Source organism: Papio anubis, chromosome 6 (genome assembly GCF_008728515.1).
Source record: "Papio anubis isolate 15944 chromosome 6, Panubis1.0, whole genome shotgun sequence".
NCBI lineage: Eukaryota > Metazoa > Chordata > Mammalia > Primates > Cercopithecidae > Papio > Papio anubis.
In genome coordinates, this window is record NC_044981.1 from 135,711,636 (window position 1) to 135,738,878 (window position 27,243).

At 35.2% G+C, this 27,243-nt stretch overlaps 1 protein-coding gene and 1 long non-coding RNA gene across 5 annotated transcripts in view; one reads left to right on the forward strand and one right to left on the reverse strand.

Moving 5' to 3' along the window:
- LOC103884047 overlaps nt 1-27,243 on the forward strand; it is a 111,405-nt gene that overhangs the window by 32,875 nt on the left and 51,287 nt on the right. For 3 of the 4 annotated variants that reach the window (XR_002521779.2, XR_002521780.2, XR_004184409.1), the window contains one exon: nt 22,506-22,653. The exons of the other annotated variant lie outside the window; for it this stretch is intronic. This is a non-coding gene — a long non-coding RNA (uncharacterized LOC103884047). The remainder of the gene's footprint in view (nt 1-22,505; nt 22,654-27,243) is intronic. 4 annotated transcript variants of the gene reach the window in all.
- Nucleotides 3,858-27,243, reverse strand: part of RSPO3 (R-spondin 3) — a 76,473-nt gene continuing 53,087 nt past the window's right edge. The window contains exon 5 of the mRNA XM_009206151.2: nt 3,858-5,084. Within this exon, the coding sequence (XP_009204415.1) occupies nt 4,897-5,084 (188 nt within the window). The 3' untranslated portion in view covers nt 3,858-4,896. The remainder of the gene's footprint in view (nt 5,085-27,243) is intronic.

Consider the following 27,243-nt stretch of genomic DNA (forward strand, 5'->3'; position numbering starts at 1 on the left):
CTTGCCTCCCCCCTCCCTCCGTCTCTCCTATGTTTCTTCCTCCCTTTCTTTGTTTCTTCTTTCATTTTTTGTGCCTGTGTATGTGATGGATATGTTAGCCTCAGAATTACTTGAGAGCCAGTATGGGCAAGAAAAGGTGTGTGACAATTAAAATCCTGATATTGAATGTCTGAAAGTAGCTGGGAGAAAATGAAGTATCTTCTGAAGAAAGTTGTTTTGGTAGTTCCAACAGTGAAGAAGATCTATTGCTGTTTCTTCCTGGATCATTGCAATTCTGAACAAGGACTGAGGGGAAAGATGATCGTGCTGGTAAATAGCCTGCTTATACCAGAAAAGAACTGAACTGAGGGCTGCTCCACGCACATAAAGGGCTGTAACAATCAAAGGCTTCCCGAGGAGCCAGACTTGCTGTTCTCTTTCTGAACTTTGGTCCTTTTCTGATAGTACATATTTCCCATTTCTCCTTTTTATTCCTCTTGCCTACCAATGCACTTGCGTCCCCCAATACACTGTTCCCCGCAAACCCCACATCCAGCCAGCCCATAGTCTTCTTACAGCTCTCTCTCTCTCTCTCTCTCACCATCGCACCCCGCCCCCCACCCCGCGACCACCCACCACACACACACACAGTCACATTTCCAGTTCAGATTCAGAGTTAAGTCTTATCCCGGGTTGAGGCCTCTAGAACTTGACTTCTCAGGCTTCTTAATGGGGGATAATAGTTTTAGATCATGAGGAAATACTTCACTATTGCACATCATGGGCAATCTTGGAACTAATAATACATATGACATTAGAGGTTATGATGAAGGAGAAGGAAAGTGGGTTTTGGAGTCAGCCAGAGCTGAGTGTCACTTCCAAACTCACACGTTGCTAGTTGTGTGACTTTAGACACTTCTCTGTGCCTCAATTTCCTCTTTTGCAAAACAAGGACATCAATGACTCCCTTACAGGGCTTTTGGGATAATTACATAATATAATATAGTCAGAGGGTAAGTGGGCAATATAAAGGAGGTACAGTCATTTGTTTTGTTTTGTTTTTCTTTTTCTAAGAACATTTAAAATAAAGTTACAATAATCTACTATGTTAGTAAGATGAAATGTTATTGCTTAAATTTGGAAAAAATCTCAATTGATTTGACCATGATACTTGTTTAATCTTACTTTTTCAGTGGAGGATGAATTCCAGACAAATTATCTTTGCATTACAAGAAGTTACACCCTGTTTGTAACAGATCAACCATGAATTTGACCAGAAATAGTTGCAGTTGTATTGAGAAAGAATCTAGTTAGTTCCTCTGCTATGAAAATATATCCATGGAAAATAATACTGTCTTTATTTATGCCCATTTATAAAAAATGTACTTTAAATAGTTTCCTAATTTTAAGAAGACTCAAGACAAAATTACATTTTAATTACTAGTTAATAGTACTCATTTCATTTCTATGATTCTCATATATATACTTATTCCTTGAAATTATCATGCATGTACATTTTTATGGACACTATCACATATGAATGAAGAAATAAAATTTATTTATGTGTCTGACTTGTAGAATTAGTCAAAAACTTTTAACTGATATTTATTTATATACAAAATATTTATTATTGTATTGAGTGAAGAACATTTTAATTCTCATAACTACCTTGCAAAAGAGATGATGCCACTTCCATTTTGCAGATGTGGGATGGAGGCTCTGAGAGATCAAACAATGTGCCCAAGGTCACACAAGCTGCAACTAGTTAGTAGAGGAATTGAGACATTAACACAAGCTGTCTAATGCTAGCACCAGTGCACTTTCCATTTTCTTTACTGTCTCCTTTTGTGAGGATGAATATCTATTCTTGTCATTAGCTGTATATATATATTCTTTTTCTTCCCAGTGTTATTTATTTCAATATTTTAATAACCACTAATGTGAACAGCTTTTAATTCAATAACATTAGAGAAGCAGAGTTAAATTTGTCTCCTCTGAGAGCTTATACATTTTCACTTTTGAGAAAAGCAGGGTTGGGATAACTTCCAAAGGACACAGTCACTAATGAGGACTCAGGGACATCACCTTGCAGTAAACAAAGTGTAAATCTTCCCTTGTCTGGAACTACAGTGATCATCTCCAGTCCTCCTCTTTCTTGTTGCACATGAGAAATGGGGACCCAGAGAAGTTAAGTGACTCACCAGTGGTTACGCAACTGCTACTAGAACCTAAATCTGAGGATAGAAATGAGGCCTTCACTTAATTATGAAGCCGAATTTGGAGAATAAGGCAGGAGCTCGGATCAGACATTAACAGATTTATGTTGCTGCACTCTCTCGATTCTTCAAATCAATAATTTACCGACCATCTGTTGATGAGGTAAACTATCAACAGTTTACCCATTATGGAGACAGAATCAGAGTAGAAAGTTAACACCTTCTGTGACTAGTGTAGGAACTTTACCATAGGTTGATAAAGAGTTTTTGCTCAAATTTGAGAAGGCTGCTGGTTTGAATACTATATGATTCTATAGTCTTAAGGATCTGTTACTGGTGGGTGGAGAATTACAGTTAAAATTGATGTTATTTTTTTCTTCATTTATATTTCATCCAATGTATGAAGATGAATGTTAGCTTTTATTTCTTTTTCCTTTGTAATAATTATACTTTTATTTAAGTTTTGCATCAAGGATTTAGACCTTCAGCCATTGTCAGAAGGACCACAGGGTAACAACTTTGAGTCAAACACATGGGAAGACCAGATAGTAATTTGCCACCATTGTCATGTCCTGGTTTACTTAACCCTTTTTCCAGCATTGCCTATGCAGGTGCAGACCTTCCCAGTGAGTGCTTGTTGAATAAATGGAAACATGAGAAACATAGAAAGATGTGCAAAAATAATTTGGCTACTTATACTTGACTGGGTAACACTCAGAAGAAAGATGGTATATGAAATCATCCGAAAGGTCTCAAACCTGGGGACATATTTCTACCTAACATCATTCTGTAGGATAAAGTTTGTTTCTTCTTGGTAATATATGTTTTAGCTGAAAATGGAGTTAGAATTATTTTATACATTGGGAATAGATCTAGTGAGTTGAAACACTTATCTCATAGGGACAAGAAAGAAACATCAGAATAAGAAACAGGAATAAATCATTTAAAAGGTTTATATCTTGGAAGAGGAAGAGAGAAGTGGAAAATCAATTAAGCCAAGCAGACTACATGAACTGTACAATTGGTAGAGAAAGGGTGCCCGGAAATAGACAGCCAGAAGCCAGAGCCATTGCAAATTCGTCAGAAAGCAGTGATCTTGAGAGGGCTAGGAATCACGGTGGGCAGAGCAGCCGTGCATCCTTCCATGACAACAGGAAGGTTAAGGTGGGTCATGAAATTCTGTGCTGCACGCTCAGAGGTACCTCCTCCTGCAAGGGGTGGGCTGTGTCCTCTGTGAAACACTGGTGAGGCCTTCAGCTAGGGTGACTTCAATCCCCTAAAGAGATCCACAGATAGAAAATATAGAGAAGAAAAGACTAAATGTTGAAGATTCAGGGGGATCTGACATACAAGAAATGATGCTCATTTCTAAGCAATAAAGGGGGAGCAGTGAAATCAGTTAGTGAGGCCCATGTGTCTATAATTAGAATGTTGATTAAAATAAGAAAGTGGAATAAATATCTCCTAGTACCCTATAAGTAAATCTCCATAGGCTCAGATAAAGGTGGATTCAAAAAACAAATATTACTGAGAAATGTAATATATTCTGAATTGAATAGGAACCAGGTTCTCTGAGTTAGCAGAATTCTCTTTCTTAATTCATGAGTCTCTAAGAATAAGAATTTCTCAATAAAACAAACAATAAAACAAAGGGAACAAAACTTTAAAAACTATTAACAAATATATTTATTGTGGTGGCTTTCTTCCCTACTAGATATACCTTGTTAGAAAGTAGTATCCCTTTTAGTTCCAGGTGGACAATTAAGCAGGTAATAAAATTGTTTTTCCCTCATTCAGAAAGAAAACACATGACTTTGCAAACATGTTATATTCTCCTTGCTCTATTTTTTGTTTTCTATAAAATCAGAATTTTCTTCTAATAAGTATGATTTTGTTTTTGGAAGTAAGTTACAGGCACATGTTTACAGGTTGATATTATATAATCCAAGGGGTAACAGAGGCTGAACCACATAGTGCTAACATAGATTGGAGACCTGTTCCAGGTGACCACAATCCTTCACAGTTTTGTAAAGCACAAAAGTAGTCTCCAGCTCTATGATTTCTTCCACATTTTGTCTTTCTCCAATCCCATATGGTATATTCAATTCTGGTATGCACTCTTGTGTTTCTCACAAAAATACATGATGAGGGTGATGGAACTAATCTTAAAACAGTTGTTTCTGTGATGATAAATCCTATGATTCCAAATGCCAGGCCCTAATTCTGAGCATTCTCTAGATCTCCCGGTCAAAACAACACTGTCCTTTGAAGGATGTTTCTCTTCCCTGATCTCCTATTTGTTTTGAAGGGATAGTGTGTCTTTGAATTTGCAGAATTATCTTTTGCTTCTTAAAACAACAGCTTGAAAACACATTTTTATAAGGAAAAGATGTTTCTTCTCCAGATGTCATCATTACGCTGTTACATCTTATAGCCTACTGATAATATGTACAAAAATTTCTTGTCTTCTAAAAATGCAGAGAAGCACATAAGACAACCATCTGAAAGTATCCCTTCTTTGAACTTTTGGCTCTTTGTTGTTAACTATGCTTGTATGAAGAATATAGCAACTACTGGGAATGTTGTTTAGACAGAGCAATAACTGACACGTCCATTTGTGTTCCTAATGGCTAGAGCACCTGTCCTGGGCATCTGGTTGAGATAGCAGCATCATGAGTCTACAATAATCTCATGGAACCCTCTAGTGTACAGTGCTGACTGATACCGATTTCTGTTGTTTATCTTGGACTTTTCGCTTCTTCTGCTGCTGTTTGTTTTCTCGTTGCTCTGGGGTTTCTTTGCTGGATTCCAGACCTTTGCTGTCAGGTATTGCTTCTTTACTTTCTCCTTTATTAGGTTTTTTTCTTTTCCTCTCCCTTCCTTTTTTTCCTGAAATGAAAGGATAGTCTTTTAAAAATTACATTCAATTATGTTCTATTTTTTAAAAAATTAAATTAAAAAAGACTTAAATTTCCCTTAGATTATATATCATAATGATAGATGTTAAATATCTACTATTTAAATAATTCAACCATTATTAAGTCCGTGGTGTATTCCAAACAATGTAAATGTGAAGCACATATATGATATAATAAGGCAACTAACATATGACAGTTTGAAATCCAAATAGTTTTGTTCTTCTAAGTTTGGAACTTATTTTACATGGTAGTTATTTATGCATGTTTCATGGAAAGTTTTAGACAGATTTCTTGCTGTTGAAAACATTTATTCAAATGTATATTTTGGTCGGGCATGGTGGCTTACCCCTGTAATCCCAGGTCTTTGGGAGAGTGAGGTGGGAGGATTGCTTGAGCCCAAGAGTTCAAGACCAGTCTGGGAAACATGGTGAGACCTTATCTTTACAAAAAATTTAAAAAATCAATGAGGCATGGTGGTGCATGCCCATGTCCCCGCTATGCAGAAGGTTGAGGTAGGAGAATTGCTTGAGCCTGGGAAGTCAAGGCCACAGTGAGAGTGAGCCCTGACAGTGCCACTGCACTCCAGCCTGAGCAAGAGAGGGAGATTCTATCTCAAAAAAAAAAAAAAAAAAAAAAAAAAAAAGGAGAGATTTTTTTATCTGGCTCCTATTTTTAAGGCACCATTTTGTATTTAATGTTTTTCCAAGTAGCAGTTACATAGTTATAATTTGTCAAGATATTTGCCTGCTATCTAAGAGAAGAGGACTTATTTGCATAACAAATGCAGAAATAATAATTTAGGATGAATAACAAGATAATTGTATTTTAACACAAATATTTGTATGTTGAAATTAATTTGGATTGTAATTTCTCTACTTGCAGGGTAATGATGACTATAACTGATCAATAACCCTCTGGTACAAGCTACCAGGGCAGGTTGAGTCTCTATCCAGCAAATGAGTACATATTTATCGCATGTATACTGGATTTCATGCAGGCCCCTGACCTGGAGCTGGGTTTGAAGCATAGATTTAACTGAGATTCACATTATGAGAGGAGAAATTTTTAAAAGTGGAATCAACATGACTTTAAAGGTTTGGATGAGAAAAGGTATTATTGTAGCCAACAGGGAGCCACTTGAAGAACTGGATTTTATTCTGTCGGCATTGGAGAACTGCTGGGAGTTTTAAAAGAAGAGAATAATTTGATCAAAGTAGATAAACCTGGCACTAAATTGGATGATTACTTTTATTTATTTCTAAATAGTGAATTAATTGGATGCTTTGTTATCGTGTACACCTTTTACATATGCAGTCTACAGTGTAGTCTGAGGGCATGGTTTTAGTAACATCCATAAACAAACATATCCCAATGAGAAATTACTTAGATTCAAATCAATATTATAGTAAACAAAAACTAGGAATCAACTATTCCCTGAGGTATGACAAATTCTGAATATGGATCCCACATACTGGGCCATTTAAAATTTGAAATTAGACTTTCTAAAATAAGTCACTTTTGACAAAAATATTTTGAAGAAATTGTTTGCAAGCGAGAACCAAAATATTTTCATGTCCCAAAGTAGGCTGCAAATACTGAATTCAGTGGTTTGGCTTTCCTTTCCTTGGGCTCTGGTTACAGAATCCTAGGGAGTGGTATTACTAATACTGCATAGGTATACAACGCCAATACGGTCTCCTTGGATTAATGATTTTATGCCACATCTAGCTTTGTCATGAGATTGTATTTATAAAACCTTCCAGTTACATTATGAAAGCTTTCCTTGTTGGGTTTAGCACAATATACCTTCAAATTCTGGAATCTAAAAGGACAATTAACAAAAATCAGAATTCATCCAAGGGTGAAGCAAATTGTTTCAGACATACAGAAAGGAACAAACAACATTAGAGTCAACTATTAGGCCTAAGCCGAACTACTTATATTCTGATTACTCGATTCCATTATTCTTTTCACTGAAAAGAATTTTGCTGGGTTGATAAGGTTTCTACAGAAGGGATCAGGGCCTTCTTTCCATGCTGGATTTAATGAGTACACATTTGATGTGCTGACTTGAATATAATAACCAAACAGGGAAAACTGAAGAGTAAGTTTACCTTTCTGAACACGTAGCATAATTTAAATTTTATAAAACTGTACAAACAGAAAGGGAAAAATACTAGTTTTCATGCTATGTGCTTAGTTTTCAGAAGGAGATGGCTGCAAAGGTTGGATTACATAATATTTCCATATTGAGGAGCATTTTGGAGGTGTTTGAGTTCAACTTGAAAAAATTGTCAGCGAAAACCATTCCAAAGTTCCATAAAAACTACTGACCCCAAGCAAAATGTTATTTTTGTGGAAATCATCCAGAAGTTCAGTGTTTGACATTATTCTCTTGATGACGGTCCAACATCTTACAGCTGTGATCCCAACCATAATGTTTTGGACACATAAGAAATGTATTGTTTCTTCCTTGGTCACAGATTGATTTATATGTTTTTTAGTCACTTGTGACAACATCCTCAACTGGCAGTGCATTTCTGCTTATTAGCAAACTGCTATGATTCTTTCTTAAGACAGGCCTAAACATTTTTGGAAGTAGATTGAAACTCAGTATTATAACTTTATATCCAAGGAATAACTAGTCTGGGCAGTGAGTGAAAGGGAAGGCTCTAGTAAAGGAACAGGAAACTAACACATTGTACATTATTGCTGCTCAACAGAGGGCTATTGCACAACAGAAAATTTTTTTTTTTTTTTTTTACAGGCCATGTGTTAGTGGTTGGAAATGCTAACTACCCTTTGCATAAATATATTTTCTTCTTGTCCAAGAAATAAAATAGAAATACAGAAGAGTGGCTGTAGTCCATTAAAAATCACGTGTAATTTGGGATAATTTTGTAAGGTTTTCATTAAAGGGGACTTCCTTTTTTATTCTGGTGACTTTTCATTGATGTGGTTAATATTTTTTTCAACCTTTTTTTAGGCAATTTTGCAAACTAAGCATTCCAGTTATGACAATCTGACATATGTATACGTATGTGTGTATATATACACATATATACGCACACATATATGTATATATACACACACGTATATATATACACACGTGTGTGTGTATATATACACATACGTGTGTGTGTATATATACACATACGTGTATGTGTATGTATATACATATACACGTGTGCTTTGCCATTCATTCAATATTCATGTATGTGTGCACGTGTACATGCACGTACATGCCTGAACTGGGTTTTGGAACATTCTAGTGATTAAAACAGCATTCATCTCCCCTTCATGTTCTAGCTATGAGGGTGTTTGGGTAGAAAACATCAAAGAGAACTTGCTATTAGCAGTCAATTACAATCTGAGCCCTTGCAGAGAAGCACTATGGTGTCACATTTAAGAACACTGTCCTTAGGGTCAGAAAAACGCTGTTTTCAAATTCTAGGTCTGCCACCAACTAGTTGTGTGACCTCTGGCAAGTTGTTAATATTTCTTAGGATTAACTCTCTGTTATATCTAAAATGTGAATAATCCTTACTTCTTGCTAAACTTCATAAGGATTAAATGAGATGCTGGTAGAACACTTAGCATGGTGCCTGGCATATGTTACTCATGGGACAAATGACAACTAATGTTATTAACCCCTTGCACAAACATGAACAAAGCCCCTACTCCATGCCAAAAATGTGTGATAAAACCTGGGCATATAAGTGAGATATGGAGACTGCCAATAATCATAGTCACATGCCAATGCTAAAATAGAGGTGTGTACAAGGTCCTGTTGGGGATACAGTGGGAAAGCATTGAACTCCATGAAGAGAGACTGAAAATGATTTCAGAGACTGAAAATAACTCCCCTGATGTAATGATGTTTGAGGTGAGCCTAAAAGAATGACTGAGAGTTTACTAGGCTGATGAGGGAAGAAGTGCCTGCCAGGCAGTGAACATGCACTAAGGCATGCAAGGACATGGTGAATCTGGGGCATTGAAAGTCGACTTCCTTGGTTTGATCAGAGTCTATATATAGACTATTACCCAGAGAAGCTGGAAAGATATACGGGCTTCAATTGCCATGTTGGGAGTTTGTCCTGAGGACCAGCGTACTGAAAACTGGAGAAGGGCAAGTATCGAATTCAGATAGCAGGCCAGAGTTTGGATGTTTTTGTGATGAGTTTAGAAAAGGCCAATAGGCTATTCTGACATGTGACCTTATTTCCTATTTCAGAAAACTGCTGTAAGTAATAAGATGCCATAGAGGGAATGTAGTCAGTGGTTGGTATTTGTTTTTGAACCTTAATTTTTGAAAGAGTAGCTAAAATCTCCATGTAGACCAAAAAACCATATTTATTTAAGATTTTGTTGCATACTAGTATCACATAATTGAATATATAATTGATATTTTTAAGATTCTGAAATTATTTTCTGTTAGTATAAACACATACAGTCTTTTACATAAACATTTCCTATGGCCTTCTGCAGACAATGTTCCCAAACATATTTTTTTTAAATACAGATTCCTAGATCCCACCCCTGGAGATTATGATTCAGTTGTTCTTATGAGGGGCTCAAGAACTTGTAATCAATAACAAGTTCACCTCCCCCTGCCAGTTTATTTTGATGTGCAACCACATATAAAGGCCAAAGCTGCAGAGCAATAGAAGACCCAATTTCTTTTAATATATACTCTCAAAACTTACTTCAAATCACATGGTTCCTCCTTTGTTTCTTTCATTTTTCCTAATGAATATCAAATAAGCTTTTGACTTACTGTAGCTACTAATTTTAAGGCAAGTTTTCTTACTAGATACATTTGGAATAGGCACCCAGATATAAATTAAATTAGTTGCAGGTTATCTTTTAAAAATCTGTTCAAGTGCATATATGAACTAGAAGAAATAAACATGTAAAAAATGACAAAGAGAATGATCCTGAATTATTCTTCCTAACTTATATAGTACATATTTAAATTCCAAGTGAAAATGCAAACCATAGAGCACGTTCAATATCCTTTAAACATAATGAGGTTATGAATAAAAGAGTTTATATCCCTAGAATCGCAACTGTAATTCATTTATTGAGAACCACTTAAATTGTGAATATAAGCTATTTTCTTGATGTTTGGATAAAATCCGTCTATAGGTCTTCATAAAAGCTGCTGCTTTGTGAATTTCTTGCAAAGTGTCACTAAGGGGAGCCATTGAGCTGTAAGTACTTCACTTCCCAAGACAAACTAGGTTATAATTTTTACCCAAATGCTAAAAATGTATTCCACATTACAGACTGAGGACTAAATATCACGAATTCTATGACTCAAACCAATTAAATAAGTATTACATTTTTCTTTTTATTTGGTGTGGAATGAAATTCAACCGGAAACCCATGGCTTTATGCCTTCCATAAAGCACTCACGGTGTAAAAGGGTTGATCTTATTATTTTTGAATCTAGAGTTGGACCTGATTTTGATGTATGGAGAATAAAAATTCCAGCTTGTGTTCTTTTCTGTTTTTTTTTTTTTTTTTTTTTCTTTTGAGACAGAGTTTCGCTCTTCTTGCCCAGGCTGGAGTACAATGGCACAATCTTGGCTCACTGCAATCTCCGCCTCCCCGGTTCAAGTAATTTTCCTGCCTCAATCTCCCAAGTAGCTGGGATTACAGGCGCCTGCCACCATGCCTGGCTAATTTTGTATTTTTAGTAGAGATGGGGTTTGGTTTTACCATGTTGGTCAGGCTGGTCTTGAACTCCTGACATCAGGTGATCCACTTGCCTCGGCCTCCCAAAGTGCTGGGATTACAGGAGTAAGTCACTGCACCCGGTCTGTTTTTTTAAATTAAGATATCACTGGGAAAATGTGCAAGGAAGAGGAATTGCTTTAGTATGACTTTTTTCTTTTTTGGGGGCAATTATAATGTATTGTGTAGATACATATTTATAGGCCTATATTATTACCAAGTAAATTGAGAAATGCATCGAAACCTTTTGTCTTTTGTTTGTTTTAATAAAATAGAAAACTTATTCTTCTTGCTGTAAATTTAACCTAGGAATTTACAACAAATATAGTAAAAATATCAAAGAACGAATGTCTTTTGCTTTTTGATAAATAGGCAGACACTTAATTTCTCCAAATTGAAATTTAAAGCTACCTGATTTACCTATGCTGTAGGTTACACATGAATTCTATTGCCTTTTCTATTTAATTTTCAAGATGCTTCTGATTAATTATTCAAAGAAAAATAATTTGATACATCATTACATACTTTACTAAATGCTGTTAATTTGGGTATTACCTTGAGCCCACTGTTACAAAGATAGCTCTGATCATTAAAATATATGGAGATTGGAATAACATGTTATATCAATTTCAAAGAACCAGTTTAAGAGATGCAATCTATTTGTATCATGTTGTTTTGGGAATTCAGAACCAAGAACATAATGATTGGAAGGCATTGAATATAAACTTTAAGAGGTGAAAGCAGATAAACCCAAGCTTCTTAACGTGACCCTCAGGGTCCTCGTCTGCTGTGATATCTACTTACTTATCTACTTTTATCTGCTTATTTATCTACTTTGCTGGCCTCACACTTGTCTTTTTAGTCACCCCTGCACTTGTCCCGCCATAATGTTTCCTGATCCCATATATTGGATACATTTATCTAAAATGCAGTTTCTAGATCCCTTGCCCTAACTCAGACTTACTGTTGAATTCTCTGGCCTTCAGGGAAACCTTCCTCACTCTCTTAACCTCTTCGTAGGCTAGACTATTTACATTTGTCCTCTCTGTATTCTCAGCTCCCAATTAGGACCCTGCTGCAGATCAAGATGAAGATGACCTGGATAGTTTGTTTTTTAAAATAGTAAAAATAATTATAACTAAAATTCAACACACACTTTTATTAGGTTGGTGCAAAATAATTGTGGTTTGTGCCATTACTTTTAATATGTACCAGACCAACTTCTAAGTAAGAGTACAGTGCCTAGAAGCTCTATTCAACCCCTGTTCTACAGATGAGGACAAGGAGGGTTCCTAACCACAGCACCCTTCTGCTTCCACATTATTTCTCAGTAGAGCACAATGTGACATGCTATCCTTACTTATGTCACTTCAGCTACTGAGGCAAGGAAGGAATGCAGCTGTGGACTAACTTTTTAAAAGAGAGGAGTTTTATAAAAATAAAGATTTGGAGTGTACTTTCTTAATCTCTGGAAATTTGAACTTACTGGGCAAGAAAGAGCTGCTTATCAGAAATTAACTCAGAACTTAATAGCATTTGGAATAAACTTTTTGAGTCAGAACCATTCAGCACCATCTCATTCTCTATTCTCTTTTTATTTTTGCTACAAGCCTATATTTTAGTACTTCCACTCCCCCAACATATAGAGGTATGATATGTATATGTAACTTGAAAATTATATATCATTTATATCTAATTTAGAAATAATTTTCCATTAGACTACTACCATTACATTTTTGAAACTTTAATGAAATTATCACATATTTTCATATTTTGTTATACTTAATACTAAAAGAGAGAAAGAAAAATTATATAGCTTTAAAATTTTAAAATCCTACTGAGGTTTGAATGCAGTCCTATTATAAATCATTTCACCTTATAACAAACATCATAAATATCAGTAATCACAATTTTTTAGAATACGTATTTTCATAGTCTGCTTTAAGCATAATGAACTCTCTTTTGCCAAATTAAATACCTTCCTTACAAATGGACCATTGCCAATAGGCCTTTACAGATTTTTTTCTCCATTGTTTAAATAATTTTATTATCCACTAAAGATTCAGAATCTGAAATTTTGAATTTTGACTCAATGTCCTGATAGAAGTTTCCACGACCCTTTCATTCAGGCTAACTCCATTCCACCTCATTGCTTCTGCTGCCTGAAACCGCAGCCTGGAATCCTTGCTTCCATTTAAAAGGCCCATTAGCTGGAGTCCAAAAGAAACTATTAAAGGTATTAGGTACTGCATACTAGGATGTCTTCCTGCTCTATATTAAAAGAAAAGTTAAAAGTGATCGGGGAGAAAGTACCCAAAGATTTTTTAAAATATTGGCAATGTTTACAAATTTTACTTATTATAAAAGTAAAGGATATTCTGTATTTTATTGTATAATATTTTAAAAGCTAGCAGGCTATTATAATTTATATTAAGTATTTTAAATTTTGCATTCTTTTATATGTGGTTATTTCTCTTGAATCAAATACTTTTTGGTTAAAAGTTCATTTGCAATAAGTAATTTTTTTCTTCAGTGCAGAAGTTCTTAACTTAACTTTGAAATCCTATCTATCATCTTAGGTTAGATCTTACGTATTCCTTTCATGACTGAGCATAGTGAAAGTTAGTTTTTATGTGGAGTTTAAAATAAAACTTGTATTTGAATTTTCCCTATTTTTCTTTAGTTAAATGTGTAGGCTCACAGCTCATTCGTTTGTGCTTAAAATACATGTTCTGGAATCAGTTTATGATAAATATTCACCAAATGCCTTTTATTTTTTCTAAGAATCACTAAGCCAAAAGCATTGTCTTCATCTTTGATGGAATATAACTTTCCAATTAACAGAAAAGTCCTTCATTTCAAAAGGCTGAGCAGAATGCTACTTGAAAATTTATTCCAGCTGGTTAAATTAAGGAATTGAAAGAATTCCAAAGAAAGAATATTCTCTGGGCATTTATCATTTGATTTTCATTTGGATAAATTTCCATTTGTTCTAAGAGTTTGTCTTAGAATTTTGTTCTTTTGAGACAGAAAAAGAAGAAGTGTTGATAGCCGTGTTTGGCACTGCTATACTCACTCCCTTACTCAAATTGTCTACTGGGTTGTATGGACAGGAGCGGATGGCCTCATACTTGCTGACATGTTTGCTGTGATTGATTATACAAGAAATCTTGATATTATTCTACTCTTTCATCATGTTATGCACTAGTTGACTATGCTGTCTAATTCTCATTCTAACACAGCCCACTATGTCTTTCTCTGAAGCTTTTTATTGGTCTACAGGGAAAAATGTACCTTTAATCTGGAATTGCATCATGTGGGGAAAAATGACTCCAGTTTCTTATTTGTACTATGTATCATGTGTCCCACTCCATGCAATTTTAGCCACAGATAATACACATGTTTATAGTGATGGTTTAATGTTTTCAGCTATTTATTAATTACATATGTAAAGATGATTTTCATGCATCTTCAAACACGTTCTTGAATAGTTTCACTATGCTTCAGGATTTTACTCATTCTTCTTTTGTTGCAGATTTTGCTTCAAACTAATAGTTTCTTAACTAGTTTGAAAAACATAGAAAACCCCACTCAACCTCTACTACATTAAAATCTGTGATAAATTTTACCCATAATATATGATAAGAGAAGTATTTCATCTATAGCAGGTAATGCAGATTGTTCTAAGTACTTTTTCTCCCATTCTATTTGTTGAAGCAAATGTCTATTAATCAGAAATACTTTCAACATCCATTTCCACAATCATCAAGGTAGCTCCTTATAATTACTTCATCAACAGTGGTTACGTATGGTACTTGGAAGGGAATACAACTGATTTAATCATCTTTAAAATTTGTTTGGAGGTTAAGTGTTAACTAATCTAGAAATATCCACCCTGTAATTTAGCAAGATTAGTAAGATTTTATTGTATCTATTTTACAGCTTTTCTCTGTGCTTTCTCTATCATGATTGATGAGGGTAGGTTTGGAAGTATAGACATGAGCAACAAAAGTGTATGTATGTTTGTGTGTGTATATATTTTCATATATAAATGTATATGCACATATTTATTTATAGGTCCCTTTCCACCACTGACAGAAAAGTTCTATTTTTTGGGGGTGAACTTTAAGTATCGATTCTAAGACAGCCTGTTTTCCAATGTAATTTTTAATGATTCTGAAAAGAGTGTCATCCTTTTACAAGAGCTCTTTAGAAGTCTGAATCTTTCAATTTAGTGATTTCTGTAAGTTATATGACTTTTAACTTTTTCTTTTCAACCGTATTTTCCATGTAGCATATTAAGACTTGTACCCTATCTACTTTTTCTCTTCACAAACTCTCAGAATGTCCTGAGGAAAATAGAATATGGCTTTCTAATAAGCATCTGATTAATGCAGAAGAGATCAAAGAATTACTTTCATTCTTTGGATAGTCAACCTCCTATGCCTAGACTTTCCCTCCCAAAGTTAACATTATCATTAGTAGATTTCACTCCTCTTTCTTTGCTACTAACTAGTGTGTTTCCTTCTCTCGTTTGATTGGGTCCCTATGTGCAACCCAATATATTATCTACTCATTTTAATTGATATTTCTAGGCCCTTTTGCAATTTGTCAAGGTGATATTGAGTTTTGTTTCCAGTTTTCATAGTATTAGGAAGAACAATTAATGTAGTAACAACTGCAAATATAAAGAACTTACTCTTTATAGAAATTCAACCTTAATTTTGATTTACCTATTATTGAAAAGGAAATGCAATTCACAGGACTGGTTATTTTGGAGTAGGATGGTTATATGATTTGGCTGCTTCCCTTCCCAAATCTCACCTTGAATTATAGTTCCTATAATCCCCATGTGTCGTGGGATGCACCCAGTGGGAGGTAATTGAATCCCGGGGGTGGTTACCCTCATGCTGTTCTCATAATAGTTAGTGAATTCTCATGAGAGCTGATGGTTTTATAAGGGGCTTTTCCCCCTTTTGCTCGGCACTTCTCTTCCTGCCACCATATGAAGAAGGATGCATTTGCTTCCCTATCCATCATGATTGTAAGTTTCTTGAGGCCATGCTGAACTGTGAGTCAATTAAACCTGTTTCCTTTATAAATTACCCAGTCTCAGTTATGTCTTTATTAGCAGTGTGAGAATGCACTAATACAGGTGGGATGGATAGTATTGGGAGATTCCAGCAGTGATTCCCTGATCTATTAGCATAATTTTGTGCACAAGGGGAGACATATGAGGCCCATATTCCTGGTACATTAATAAGCACTGCTACTATTGCTGTAAAGACTGTGGTAGCTCCTCCTTTCTCTTTGGCAAGAGCCTGAGAACAGTAGTGAGTCTATAAATATTCGTTGAATGAATTAAATGAACAAGAAAAATATTGTTCCCTTTTCTTGATTTCTTGACCATGACTTAATTTGAGTTAAAGTTGGAGAAGGACAGGCATAGACAGACATGCTTTGGTGTTACGCTGTCATATGCAGGCACGCTGTGATTACCCAGTGTCCCAAACAACCTGTCTTAATAAGTCCCACTTATTGGGGAGTACTCGGCCAGTTAGCTACTTCTGTTCCAATATCAGCTTCAAGAGATTACAGTGAACTCCAGAGAGCTATATCATGTTTTCAGGAATATCATTTTGATTTGTCCTGTTTGGTCCTTTGGGACCAAGTCAATGATGAATAACTAGAGTATCTCTAAAGCTGTTTCAAGAAATGGCATTAGGAAGTCCAGGTTGGAACAGATAAGTTAGGAAGAATTCCATTCTCTTCTCTTGTTTCCAGAAAGCATTTGAGTTCTAGGACAGTTTTAGTGATTTGAAGACTTCAAAGTTTCCCTGAGGTTGGGAATGTGGACCAGAGTCCATCTCTTAGACCAGAGCTGGAAACAGTGGCCTACCAAAAAGTTTTTGAGCTTGTTTGGAGAAAAAGAGGTGATCAGGAAGAGGAACAAATAAAAGAGAAATAGAGGAAGAGAGGAAAGGACTTGGGATGGTTGTCAAAAGTTGAAAGATGACAAAACAGCCTTGTCTTCCTTAATTATCTTCTATAGCAAGCATAAATGATGCTTTATTTGGTGGAGTTGAGAATGTAGTCTTCCTTTAAAGTCATGAAATATGATTCTAGCCCATCTCGCCTGATCTTGGGGCTTTTGTATCCTCTTTTGAAGTGGTACTACACAGTCTCAAAAGCCTGACTTCCCCTTGAGTTTCGAATAACTGTGGCTTTTGTTGTAATCCATTGAATTTTGCTTTCAGTGGAATGCCACCAAAATGAAGGACCATTGGGTAGTATGATGAAACTTTCCATTTAAGAGGGTGTAGCAAGGACAGCAGATGTTATGTGCAATGCAATTAATGGGAAGAGAAAGTCTTAGGAAAGGCTTAAGCAAATGAGCTGAAAATTAAAGGAAATGTGACAATTCCTGAAAGAATGAACACTGTCTTACTCAATCTCTAAGAACACTGTCTTAATCTCTAAAATAAATATTTCTCATTTAATTGAAGTATTTAAGAATCAAATAAAGTGACCCTGGAAATAAGAAGGCCAGACGAAATAGATAGAAAAAAAGTTTAAAAGAGGTAAAGAGCTTGAAATATCCCATATTTTTTATTTTGTGAGTAAAGTAAACTTCCTATGTACCATAAGACCTAGTTAAGGTAATGCTATAGTTTAGATATTTGACCCTGCAAACCTTATGTTAAAATTTGAGCCCAAATGTTTGGGGTGGGGCCAAATGGGAGGTGTTTGGGAGTCATGGGAGTGGGTCCCTCATGAATGACTTGGTATCATTCTCATGGTAATGAGTGAGTTCTCACTCTATATTAGTTCCTATGAGAGAGTTTCCCAGAGAGCTGCTTCTTAAAAAGAGCCTGGTGCCTTCTCTCTCTCTCTCTCTCTGTTGTCTCACACACTCTCTCTTTTCTCCTCTAGTCATATGATCTGCATGTGCCAGTTCCCTTTTTTCTTCTGTCATGAGTGGAAGCATCCTGAGGCCCTCACCAGTCAGATACTAGTGCTATGCTTCTTGTACAGTTGGCAGAACTGTTAGCCAAATAAACCTCTTTTTTTGAATGAATTACTCAGCCTTAGGTATTCTGTTATAGCAACACAAAAATGGACTGAGACAGGTAGAAACGGGGATATGTGATCAATGACTGTATATAAGCCATTCCCTTATCTCCAGAGAATATTTAGAAGAAAGAGTAGTAGTCACGGAGTGACTACAAATAATGGGGAGTGAAAATACTGAAGGAAAGCAGAAGTAAGATTGACTTACTTGTTTATCTGTTATGCCAGAATTTGGGGAGAGGAAGGTAAATCCCTTTTTTGTCCATTACATCTTGCCCACCCTTAATCAAGCACGCTTTTGGATCCCACAAACTCTGCTGGAACTTTTAAACTGCAGAGGATTTAAGGAGTTAAGCACAAAATGTCTCTGAGGAAGCCTTCCCTGAGTATGAATGGGTCTGGGTGTGGGCATGTGAATCAACCCTAACAAACCGAAAACAATACTAGGTGATTTCTAAAAATCAGCAACTCTTTTCAGGCATCACTGAATAACCTCACAAATGATTTGCACTACTGCTAACAACACCTGGTAAGCAGTTGTATTATCTATGTATGATAATATATTTAACACATTTATATATGGGTTACTATATTTATATATTTTACTGTAGTAGTTGTTAAGTATCTTGAAGATCCCCCCTTACCTACCTACGTCCTTCAAGATACATTTTAAAGGCTACTTCTCTATTAATTCTTCCCTGATCTTCTCCACCAGGTGAGGAGGGATGTAGTAATGTATAGCTGCTATGACCTTGGGCTTTGAAGTTAGAAAGATCCAAGTTTGATTTTCTGCCAAGCTATTTAGTCATTGTCTATCCTTGGGGGATATTACTTAAACTCTCAGGACCTCATCTTTTAAAATGTGTGCTTAAAAAAAGTGGGGCATTAAATTTTAAATATCTGAAATAGGTATCAGGAAATGTGCATTTTAAACTTGGCTATATTACTCATCAGCAATGTGACCTTAAGTATAGCACTTTCTGTGCTTTGTTTGCCTCATTTATAAAATAGAATCAATAATTCCTACTATTTTCACTATTTGGAGTAGGTATGAGAAACAAATGATATATAAGTAGTTGAAAATGAAAAGAATTCTAAAATTATAATCCCTAAAATAAAAATCATTAGTAATGATAATAAATGGTCTCTATGAAACTATAAAACAGCTGAGTGAGTCAAGTCACCTTTAAAACTAGAACAGCCTTAATCTGGTTTGGGTAAAATCTGAGGAGCACTTAATCCCTTTAAGATGTTTGGTGAAAGTCGTTAACCCACTTAGTTCTTGCATATCTCTCAAATGTGTCATTCCTTCTTTATCCTCATTCAGTTCAAACCTCTGTCATCTCTAGAACCTCTAGAATGATTTTTGCAAAGATCAGGTTTTTTGTTTGTTTGTTTGTTTGTTTTCTTCCAGATATTTTCCACTTTGCTGTCAGGTTACCTTCTTACAGTGCAGAGGGCTGGTCTTTTATTCCTGTTTGTTTTTTGTTTGTTTTTAAATCTGCCCAGTGCCTGTACTCCCAAAGTTCTCAGCGTGGCTCAGAAGGCCCTTCCAAATCTGACTCTTGGTTAGGTTATTGAGCAGCACCTCCTTCCCTAATTTGCCTTTGCTCAGTCACACTACATAGCTCACTATAATTTGATCACATCATGCTCTTTCTTGTTTTTGTGATTTTATTGATGCTATTTCTCAATGGAAAGTTCCTCTCTCTCTCTTTAGCTGGAAAATTCTACTTGGCCTTTAAGAGCCAATAATAATTTATCTCCTCTATTTCCAGAGGACATATCTGTCAATTTTGCATTTATTTGTTTACAACCAACTCTCCCATGAAATTGTGAACTTCCAAAGGAGTCTCATAGATATTTGCATATCTTTGTAACGAATCTGTTGACCTTGAGATGCAGAGATTATCTGAAATTATACAGATTGGTCCATTTAATTATATGAGTCCTTAAAAGTGGAAAGTGGAAGAAGAGGCAGAAGAGTGTCAGAGAGATGCTGTGTGAAAAGGACTCAACCTGCGGTGTTTGGTTTTCTGTTCTTGTGATAGTTTGCTAAGAATGATGGTTTCCACAGACTAACATGGCACAAGTATACATATGTAACAAACCTGCATGTTATGCACATGTACCCTACAACTTAAAGTATAATAATAATAAATAAATTTAAAAAAAAAAAAAAAAAAAAAAAGGACTCAACCTGCCACTTGAGGTTTTGAGGCTGGAGAAAGGGGCCATGAACCAAGGTTTGTGAGTTGCCTGTAAAACCTGGAAAAGACAAATAAGTGGATTCTACCCTAGAGTCTCCAAAAAGGAACACAGCCTTGTTGATGCCTTGATTTTAGCATGGTAAAACTTATGTCAGCCTTCTCACCTACAGAATTGTAAGATAATAAATTTGTGTCGTTTAGGACATTAAGTTTTTGGTAATTTGTGATGACAGCAACAGAAAACTAATACAAACCCAACTTTGTAATGATTTTCTTATATTTCAGATCACATATGTCCAAAACAGTTTTAAAGACCCTCATCCCACTATTCAAATGTTCTAGGGTAAACTAAATGAGATCATTTTGGTTATGAGCAGCATCTAATTTGTCTACACAGAATATTAGTACATAAAAGCTTTAATTTCCTTTCTGAAAACGTTGTTCCACCAAATTTGGATAAATTGAATTTATTGATAAGATGCAAACTAATAAATCAAAGGAAGCAGAGCATCAGAAAGAAACCACATTATAATTTTTATTACAAGTTTATACCTCTACTCTCAATCTAATTCTCTACTCTCAATCTAATTCTTACAAGAAGCAAAAATTTCCTTTTCCTAAACATGATCTGATAGATTATTAGTTGAATTATGAGAAAGGTATTATGTTATGCTTGGGTATTCTCCACTTTATTTTTACATATATGGTTGGCATATTTTTCTGTCCATTTGTGAACAAGAATTCCTATTAAGCAGAAATTCATCTGGACTCTATCATCTGAAAAATCAACTTTAAGACAAATGAAAGAATGTGAAAACAGGGACATTCTTTAAGAATGAAATTATGTCTTCCTCCATGCACCCACATCACTGTGGTTACAGAACTTTGGGGAATTTATTCCCATGTTTTCTCTCCTCTGGGTGTTCACTGCTTCAGTTCTTCCTATCAGAACCTCCTGAGGTCAGAGAGTTTTGCCCTTTTCAGAGACTTCTTTCGGCGGGTAAAGCCTTCTGAGCTAACCAGAAATCAAAATGGGATGCTGTATTATGTCAGAACTGTATGTTTAGTCTGCTTTCCTAGAAATAATCAAGAAAAGTTATATGTGAGAAGACACAGATGGTCCTTTCTCAGCAATATTTTCATATTTTTGAAGTATAATATAAAAGTATAGTTGATATCTACAACAATATTTTTTATATACACATATTTTTATTGATTCCATTTATAGAAGTTCACAAAGCCTGTGTGTGTGTGTGTATGTAATGTAATACAAGGCAATAAATGTTATATCATGTTGGCCCTTAACCCAGCATGTTTTTCTTTGAAAATCCATAGAAATTGATATTCTACTTCTGATTTATTACTGAGCATATTTATGGAGTGGAGAATATTTTTATTTGCCAGATTACAAATCATTTTAGGAAAATCTTTGAAGGGGTACCTAAAACCATTTTGCGCCAATATTAATCATTTTAACCTGTCTTTTATTTTTACAATTATATAAAAAATAGGAAGCATGTTAAAGCTGCTTCAAGACACGTATTCTGTTGAGTTTAGTAATTAAGAAGCTTATGTGTAGAACTTAGAGAATCTCAAGGAGTTGTCTGTGATATCATTAGCTGTTGTCCAGCCAAATAATACAATGTTTCCCCTTGCCAACTATAATATATAATCTACTATTTAAAAATCTATAAAGTGAAATATAATTAGTTAACATTTCAATATTTAAATTCAAGATGACTAGTAAAGGATTTCTCATATACTGCACAGTCCTAGACATGCAGCTAAATGTATCTATTAATATTCAATGAATACCAGGCTCATTTCATGCTCATTTCTATTTCAGGAAAGACTCAAAAAAGGACTGTGTTCCATTGATTATGAGACTAATACTAACGTGACAAAAGTTATTTCACCATTCTCTTTTTGCAAAAACAACAAGAAAACTATAATAACACAAACAAAACTCTAAGACCACTATTTGGCTCTCTCTGACTCCCTTCCCTGAAGAGCATTTACAACTGACTTTTGAGGAAAAACAAACACATTCATAAAAAAAAAAAAATTGGCTTCTTGCAAGTTCTTTTCTCCTTTGTCTTCCAATTCTTTTACTCAAGCTATAAAAATAAAGTAAACAAATATTTTCAATTTACCTATTTTAAAACTTCTGTTCTTGTTTTGCCATTTCAGTTTTTCACTCTGCTCTTATTCATTCCTATAGTTTGGGACATACTATGCTCATACCTTATCATTAATTCTAATAGCATACAAAATTAAGTCTTATGATCAGTGCTTATTACTGGCATGGAGCATCTGGTGCTAATCTCAAATTGATTCCAGATTACATTGCATCCCTGTTGTCTTCCCGACAGGGCAATACCCTCTGCTGTCTCAGGGTCAAACATGCTACTCCTGCCTGCTTGTATGGCCAGCTGGGTTCAAGAAGGAAGGAACCTCATTGTTGACAGTTACCAGATGAATGTGCCCCTTCTGTGCAACTAAGAAATGGAATAGACGTTGGTGAGTGTTGGATACAGTTTACAAGCTTGAAATGCTGGGAATTCACATTTGTGATACTTAAGCAGATTTTAGTCTCATTGGCTTATGCCCAAGAATTGGGTAACATGTTATAGTTTTTGATGATTTGTTGGTTATTTGTTATTCTTTGAAATTCCCAAGGAATGAGCAAAATATCCAGCGGGAATATTGATGTGAGCAATAGACTTAACAGTCTCTTTCATGGGCCATCAGCTGTGGCACTTCACATCATAAACTCCAAAGGCAGGCTAACCATGGGTCAAAATTCACCCTCGTTGGAGGAAGTCCTCGCAGTAAGGAACGATCAAGTTCAAAATTATTCTTGGTTTAAAATACAAGGTTTAGGAATCTCAATAAGGTGAAGGAAAAAACAAGCTGTGTTTACTAGAAATAAAAATTTGCTGCCACAGGGAATTGTAGAGATTATCAAGCAAGGGTATAAAGATTCAGCTTCACGGAATGACAGCCAAACATTTTCCTCAATATTTTGCAACAGGTATCACCTGAGTTAAATGGAGATAACTTTGACTTTTATTTGAATTTAAATAATTATAAAACTCTGGAGTATAATATGTCTTCCTTAAAGTGTATCTTGAGCTTTTTCATTGTCCAAATACTGGATTATTATACATTCATCCTAAATTACTTTCGGTTGACAATAAAATGAAGTGTCATGTTTCCCTAGACATGAAAACCCATTGTAGTTTTTTAAAAACTTATTCTTTGTATTTGTTTGACCGTATCAAAAATAGTCATGGAAAAGAGCTGACCCAACCAAGCAGAATTTTAGGACCCAAAGAAACCAGTAGTAAGGAATGAGTGTTTTAGGTCTATTCAAAAAAATAATAAATAAATAAAATAAAAAGGAAATAACAAGTTCCTTGATGTTGGAACCCCAGCTCCGTTTGTTACAAACTTGTATTCGGCTTCCTTTTCTGCTTAGTCATTGCTTTAACTCCCACTCTGAGATTAATTGCGTGACCTCTGGAGATGAATGATCTTTCACTTAATCTTAGTCAATGCAATCTGGACAACCTCAGGTTTGGTGAGGTTCCTCTTGGGTGGTTTTCATTTGTTTTAGAACATTAAAGTATCTCATAAATCTATATTTATTATATTGGTGAGTAATCTACTGTAATTAAATATGAAATGCTGAAGACAATGTTACGGTAACGTTAGGGTCAAAAACCCCTTTTTATGGTGATTCCACAGCTAAAAAAATACCCTGGAATTTACTTTTGTCTTTATGTCTGGGTCTGTTTAACATTACAGAGCATCCAAAGGCATATCATTTTCAGATAGTCACTTTCTCAGTGTTTTAAAATAATAGTGATTTTTAAAATGATAAATACACAATTCTTATAAGAAAACAATTTAAGATGAATCTTAGAGAGAATTTGGCTAACAATACCCTTATTCAATATAATGTGTCCACATTTACTGGTATTATAAAATTTGGTGAACCAGTCTTAAAGAATCCAGGCTTTAAGAATATCCAGGTTTGGCCGGGCGCGGTGGCTCAAGCCTGTAATCCCAGCACTTTGGGAGGCCGAGACGGGCGGATCACAAGGTCAGGAGATCGAGACAATCCTGGCTAACACGGCGAAACCCCGTCTCTACTAAAAACACAAAAAATTAGCCGGGCGAGGTGGCGGCGCCTATGGTCCCAGCTACTCGGGAGGCTGAGGCAGGAGAATAGCGGGAACCCGGGAGGCGGAGCTTGCAGTGAGCTGAGATCTGGCCACTGCACTCCAGCCTGGGCGACAGAGCGAGACTCCGTCTCAAAAAAAAAAAAAAAAAAAGAATATCCAGGTTTGATATTAGATCTCTTCTTACTAGTTTTCAGAATGAGACTAGTCTTAAGATGCAGAAATGAGGCTGAGTAATAACAAAATCAGTTTAAGCCCATCAATTTGTAATTTATGGATTGGAAGGAACTGCCACAACTCTGCTAAAATTGGTCACTGCAATATTGACAGGGAGAAAAAGGATTTCTTAAGCAAATTAATATTGAAACAAACTATGATTTTTAGATGTAAATGATCCAAAAGTATAAAGTTTTCCAATAATTTATGCTCATATATGAACAAAACCGATATGGCCAGGTAGTATTATTTCATAACTGAAGTAGTCACCTATTCAGCAAGATGCTGAATATTGAAACACAAACTAAATAATATGCTTTAGGACTTTGTATGCAACAAGGGAATTCTATTTTCTAAGTTAGACAAATAACCAAAATAAAACAAATGGGCAAACTTAAGACAGACAAAAGGGCAAATACAGGAAAAAATATAAATGAATAAATTACATTTAATTTGGGAAAATGTATACATTAGGAGACACATGAATTATTGAATGTAAAGAGAATGAGCATTGAAAGCTTTTGATGAGCTGGGGAAAATCACCTTTTTGCACTGAAGTAAGGTTGAAAACCTATTCACTAAAAAGTCTTAAAATCAAATAGATCTTCATGCATCTATGCTTAAAGTCAGGGATATAAATGAAAGAAGTCTAAGAGTTCCTCACCCATATGATTCCATGGTTAGCTTAAAGTTTAAGAGAAAGCTGCCCAAGGGTAGAAAGCTTCTCCATCAACCTAAACACTGTTTCTGTTAGACTTCCCTTTGAACTGCCCTAAGAAAACTTTCTTGGGTAATTCAAATGTAAATCTCTTATATCACTGAAAAGAAACACAAATAGACCATAAAATACTTAAAAAAAAAAAATGTGTTGGTGACTATGTTCAATTCTATGACTCCATACAATTACTTTCAATTATTTTATTATTGAAGTGATAAATAACTGTGTATCATACACATACTTAAATCTTTGAGGAAACAGAAGAAGACTAGATCCATTCTAGTGGCTCTAGAGAATATGGTAGCAAGGAGATCAACTAGAAAAGTTATAGTCCTATAACTTTCGAGTCCAACTCGAAAAGATAGTCCTATCTTCCCATAGCACAATGGTAACAAAATAAAAGCTAGCACAGAAGCAGTTTCTTAACGGATCTATTATCCTAATTTTTTAAACATGTTTCTTTTGCTCTCTTCATACTTCTTAGTCCTCTGATAAGAACATATCCACCATTTCAAAATTATGCTAAATGAACTGTTTGTAAAAATACTCAGGCAATGCTAAAATGCAAACACAAATTTGTTCTTTTTTCTATTAGGCCAACCTTGAATTTGCAAAGCTCTAGTTCTGTTGCAAGTGCCTTAGAAGGCTTAATAGACTGTTAGTAGGTTTTACTACATCTTAATTCTGAAAATCTGTATACAATTTAAACGAAACATATCCATGTGTTCCTGACTAATTTGCCATCGAGCTTATTTTGTGAGCTCAATTTCATGCCTAAAAAGTATTTAAAAGCCTCTTTGAATTTTTAAGCCTTTGCCACGAGCAAGGTATCACAAATACACATGCTATTAGAAGTGGATTGATGTTTGACAACCAACTAAACTGTAAATAGATATCAAACAATACTGCTAAAGGAAATCAATCCTCCCATGCTTTTATAAAGAAATAGCTTAACGCCCACTGTGTGTCCACATGAATGAACATGCTGTGCAATTTTCATGTCAGAATGAAACTTGTATTCTGTTAACAGCCAGTTCCAATTGCTTCCAAAGTTAAACTACAATACTCTAGGAGAAATTCTGCACCATTCCCTAGTCTCAATCTCACGTGCCATCAGCAGATGTCTACAGCAATTGGGAGCAGCATGTATTTTTCCATATAGTTGTGTGTTCCCAAAGAACAAACCCAAAGTCATGCTGCATCTGCTTTCCTCGCACATGCATGTTGTATTCCCTCTTGGAACTCTACTCACTTTCAGCTTGCTTCGGGCTGAGAAGCCTCCTGGGGTGGGGAGTTTGCTTCATGTCTGACATGTCCAATGATTCACACAGCATTTAGGAGACCACATATGCTTCATAAGTTGAGCAGAAAATGCAAACCTTTGAAATACATTTTTTAGTAAATTTTATTTCGTGTCTTCAATATTATTTTATAGAAATTGGATTAGGTATTAATTTTCACAACCTTTTAAAAAGCTAAATGAGATTCTTTATTAGGATTTATATTTAAACATAATCCTGTGAAAATTGCACAAACCACTTAACAACCTGAAGGTCACTGACTCTACTGACTGACAGCGCCTTTGTTTAGACAACATGATAGCACTAACATAACCATTTAGTGCATTTGAATACGATGTTGGCAATTTGTGAAAACTATTTGGCTTTAAAACATCAGTATGATTTGAAGCAAAAGAGGAAATCACTGGCCAATTTGCTAGTTAAGTTTGTTCTTTGAATAACAGAATGGTTGTCAACAGAAAGATGAAGCAGATTTAGTGGTAAAAAGAGGTTTTCAATTTTTTCAACAATGATAGTATCATTAACAAGAAATAATGGTTGATGCAAAGCCTCATGTGTGATAAGTATAGTTAGAAAAGAGCAGATGATTAGAAATAAATGATCATCTTGAAATGGGGCAAAAGTGTTGAAAAAGATAGAATGGAAAGATCAGATTGACAAAAGATTTAGGTTCTAGTACTGACTAACT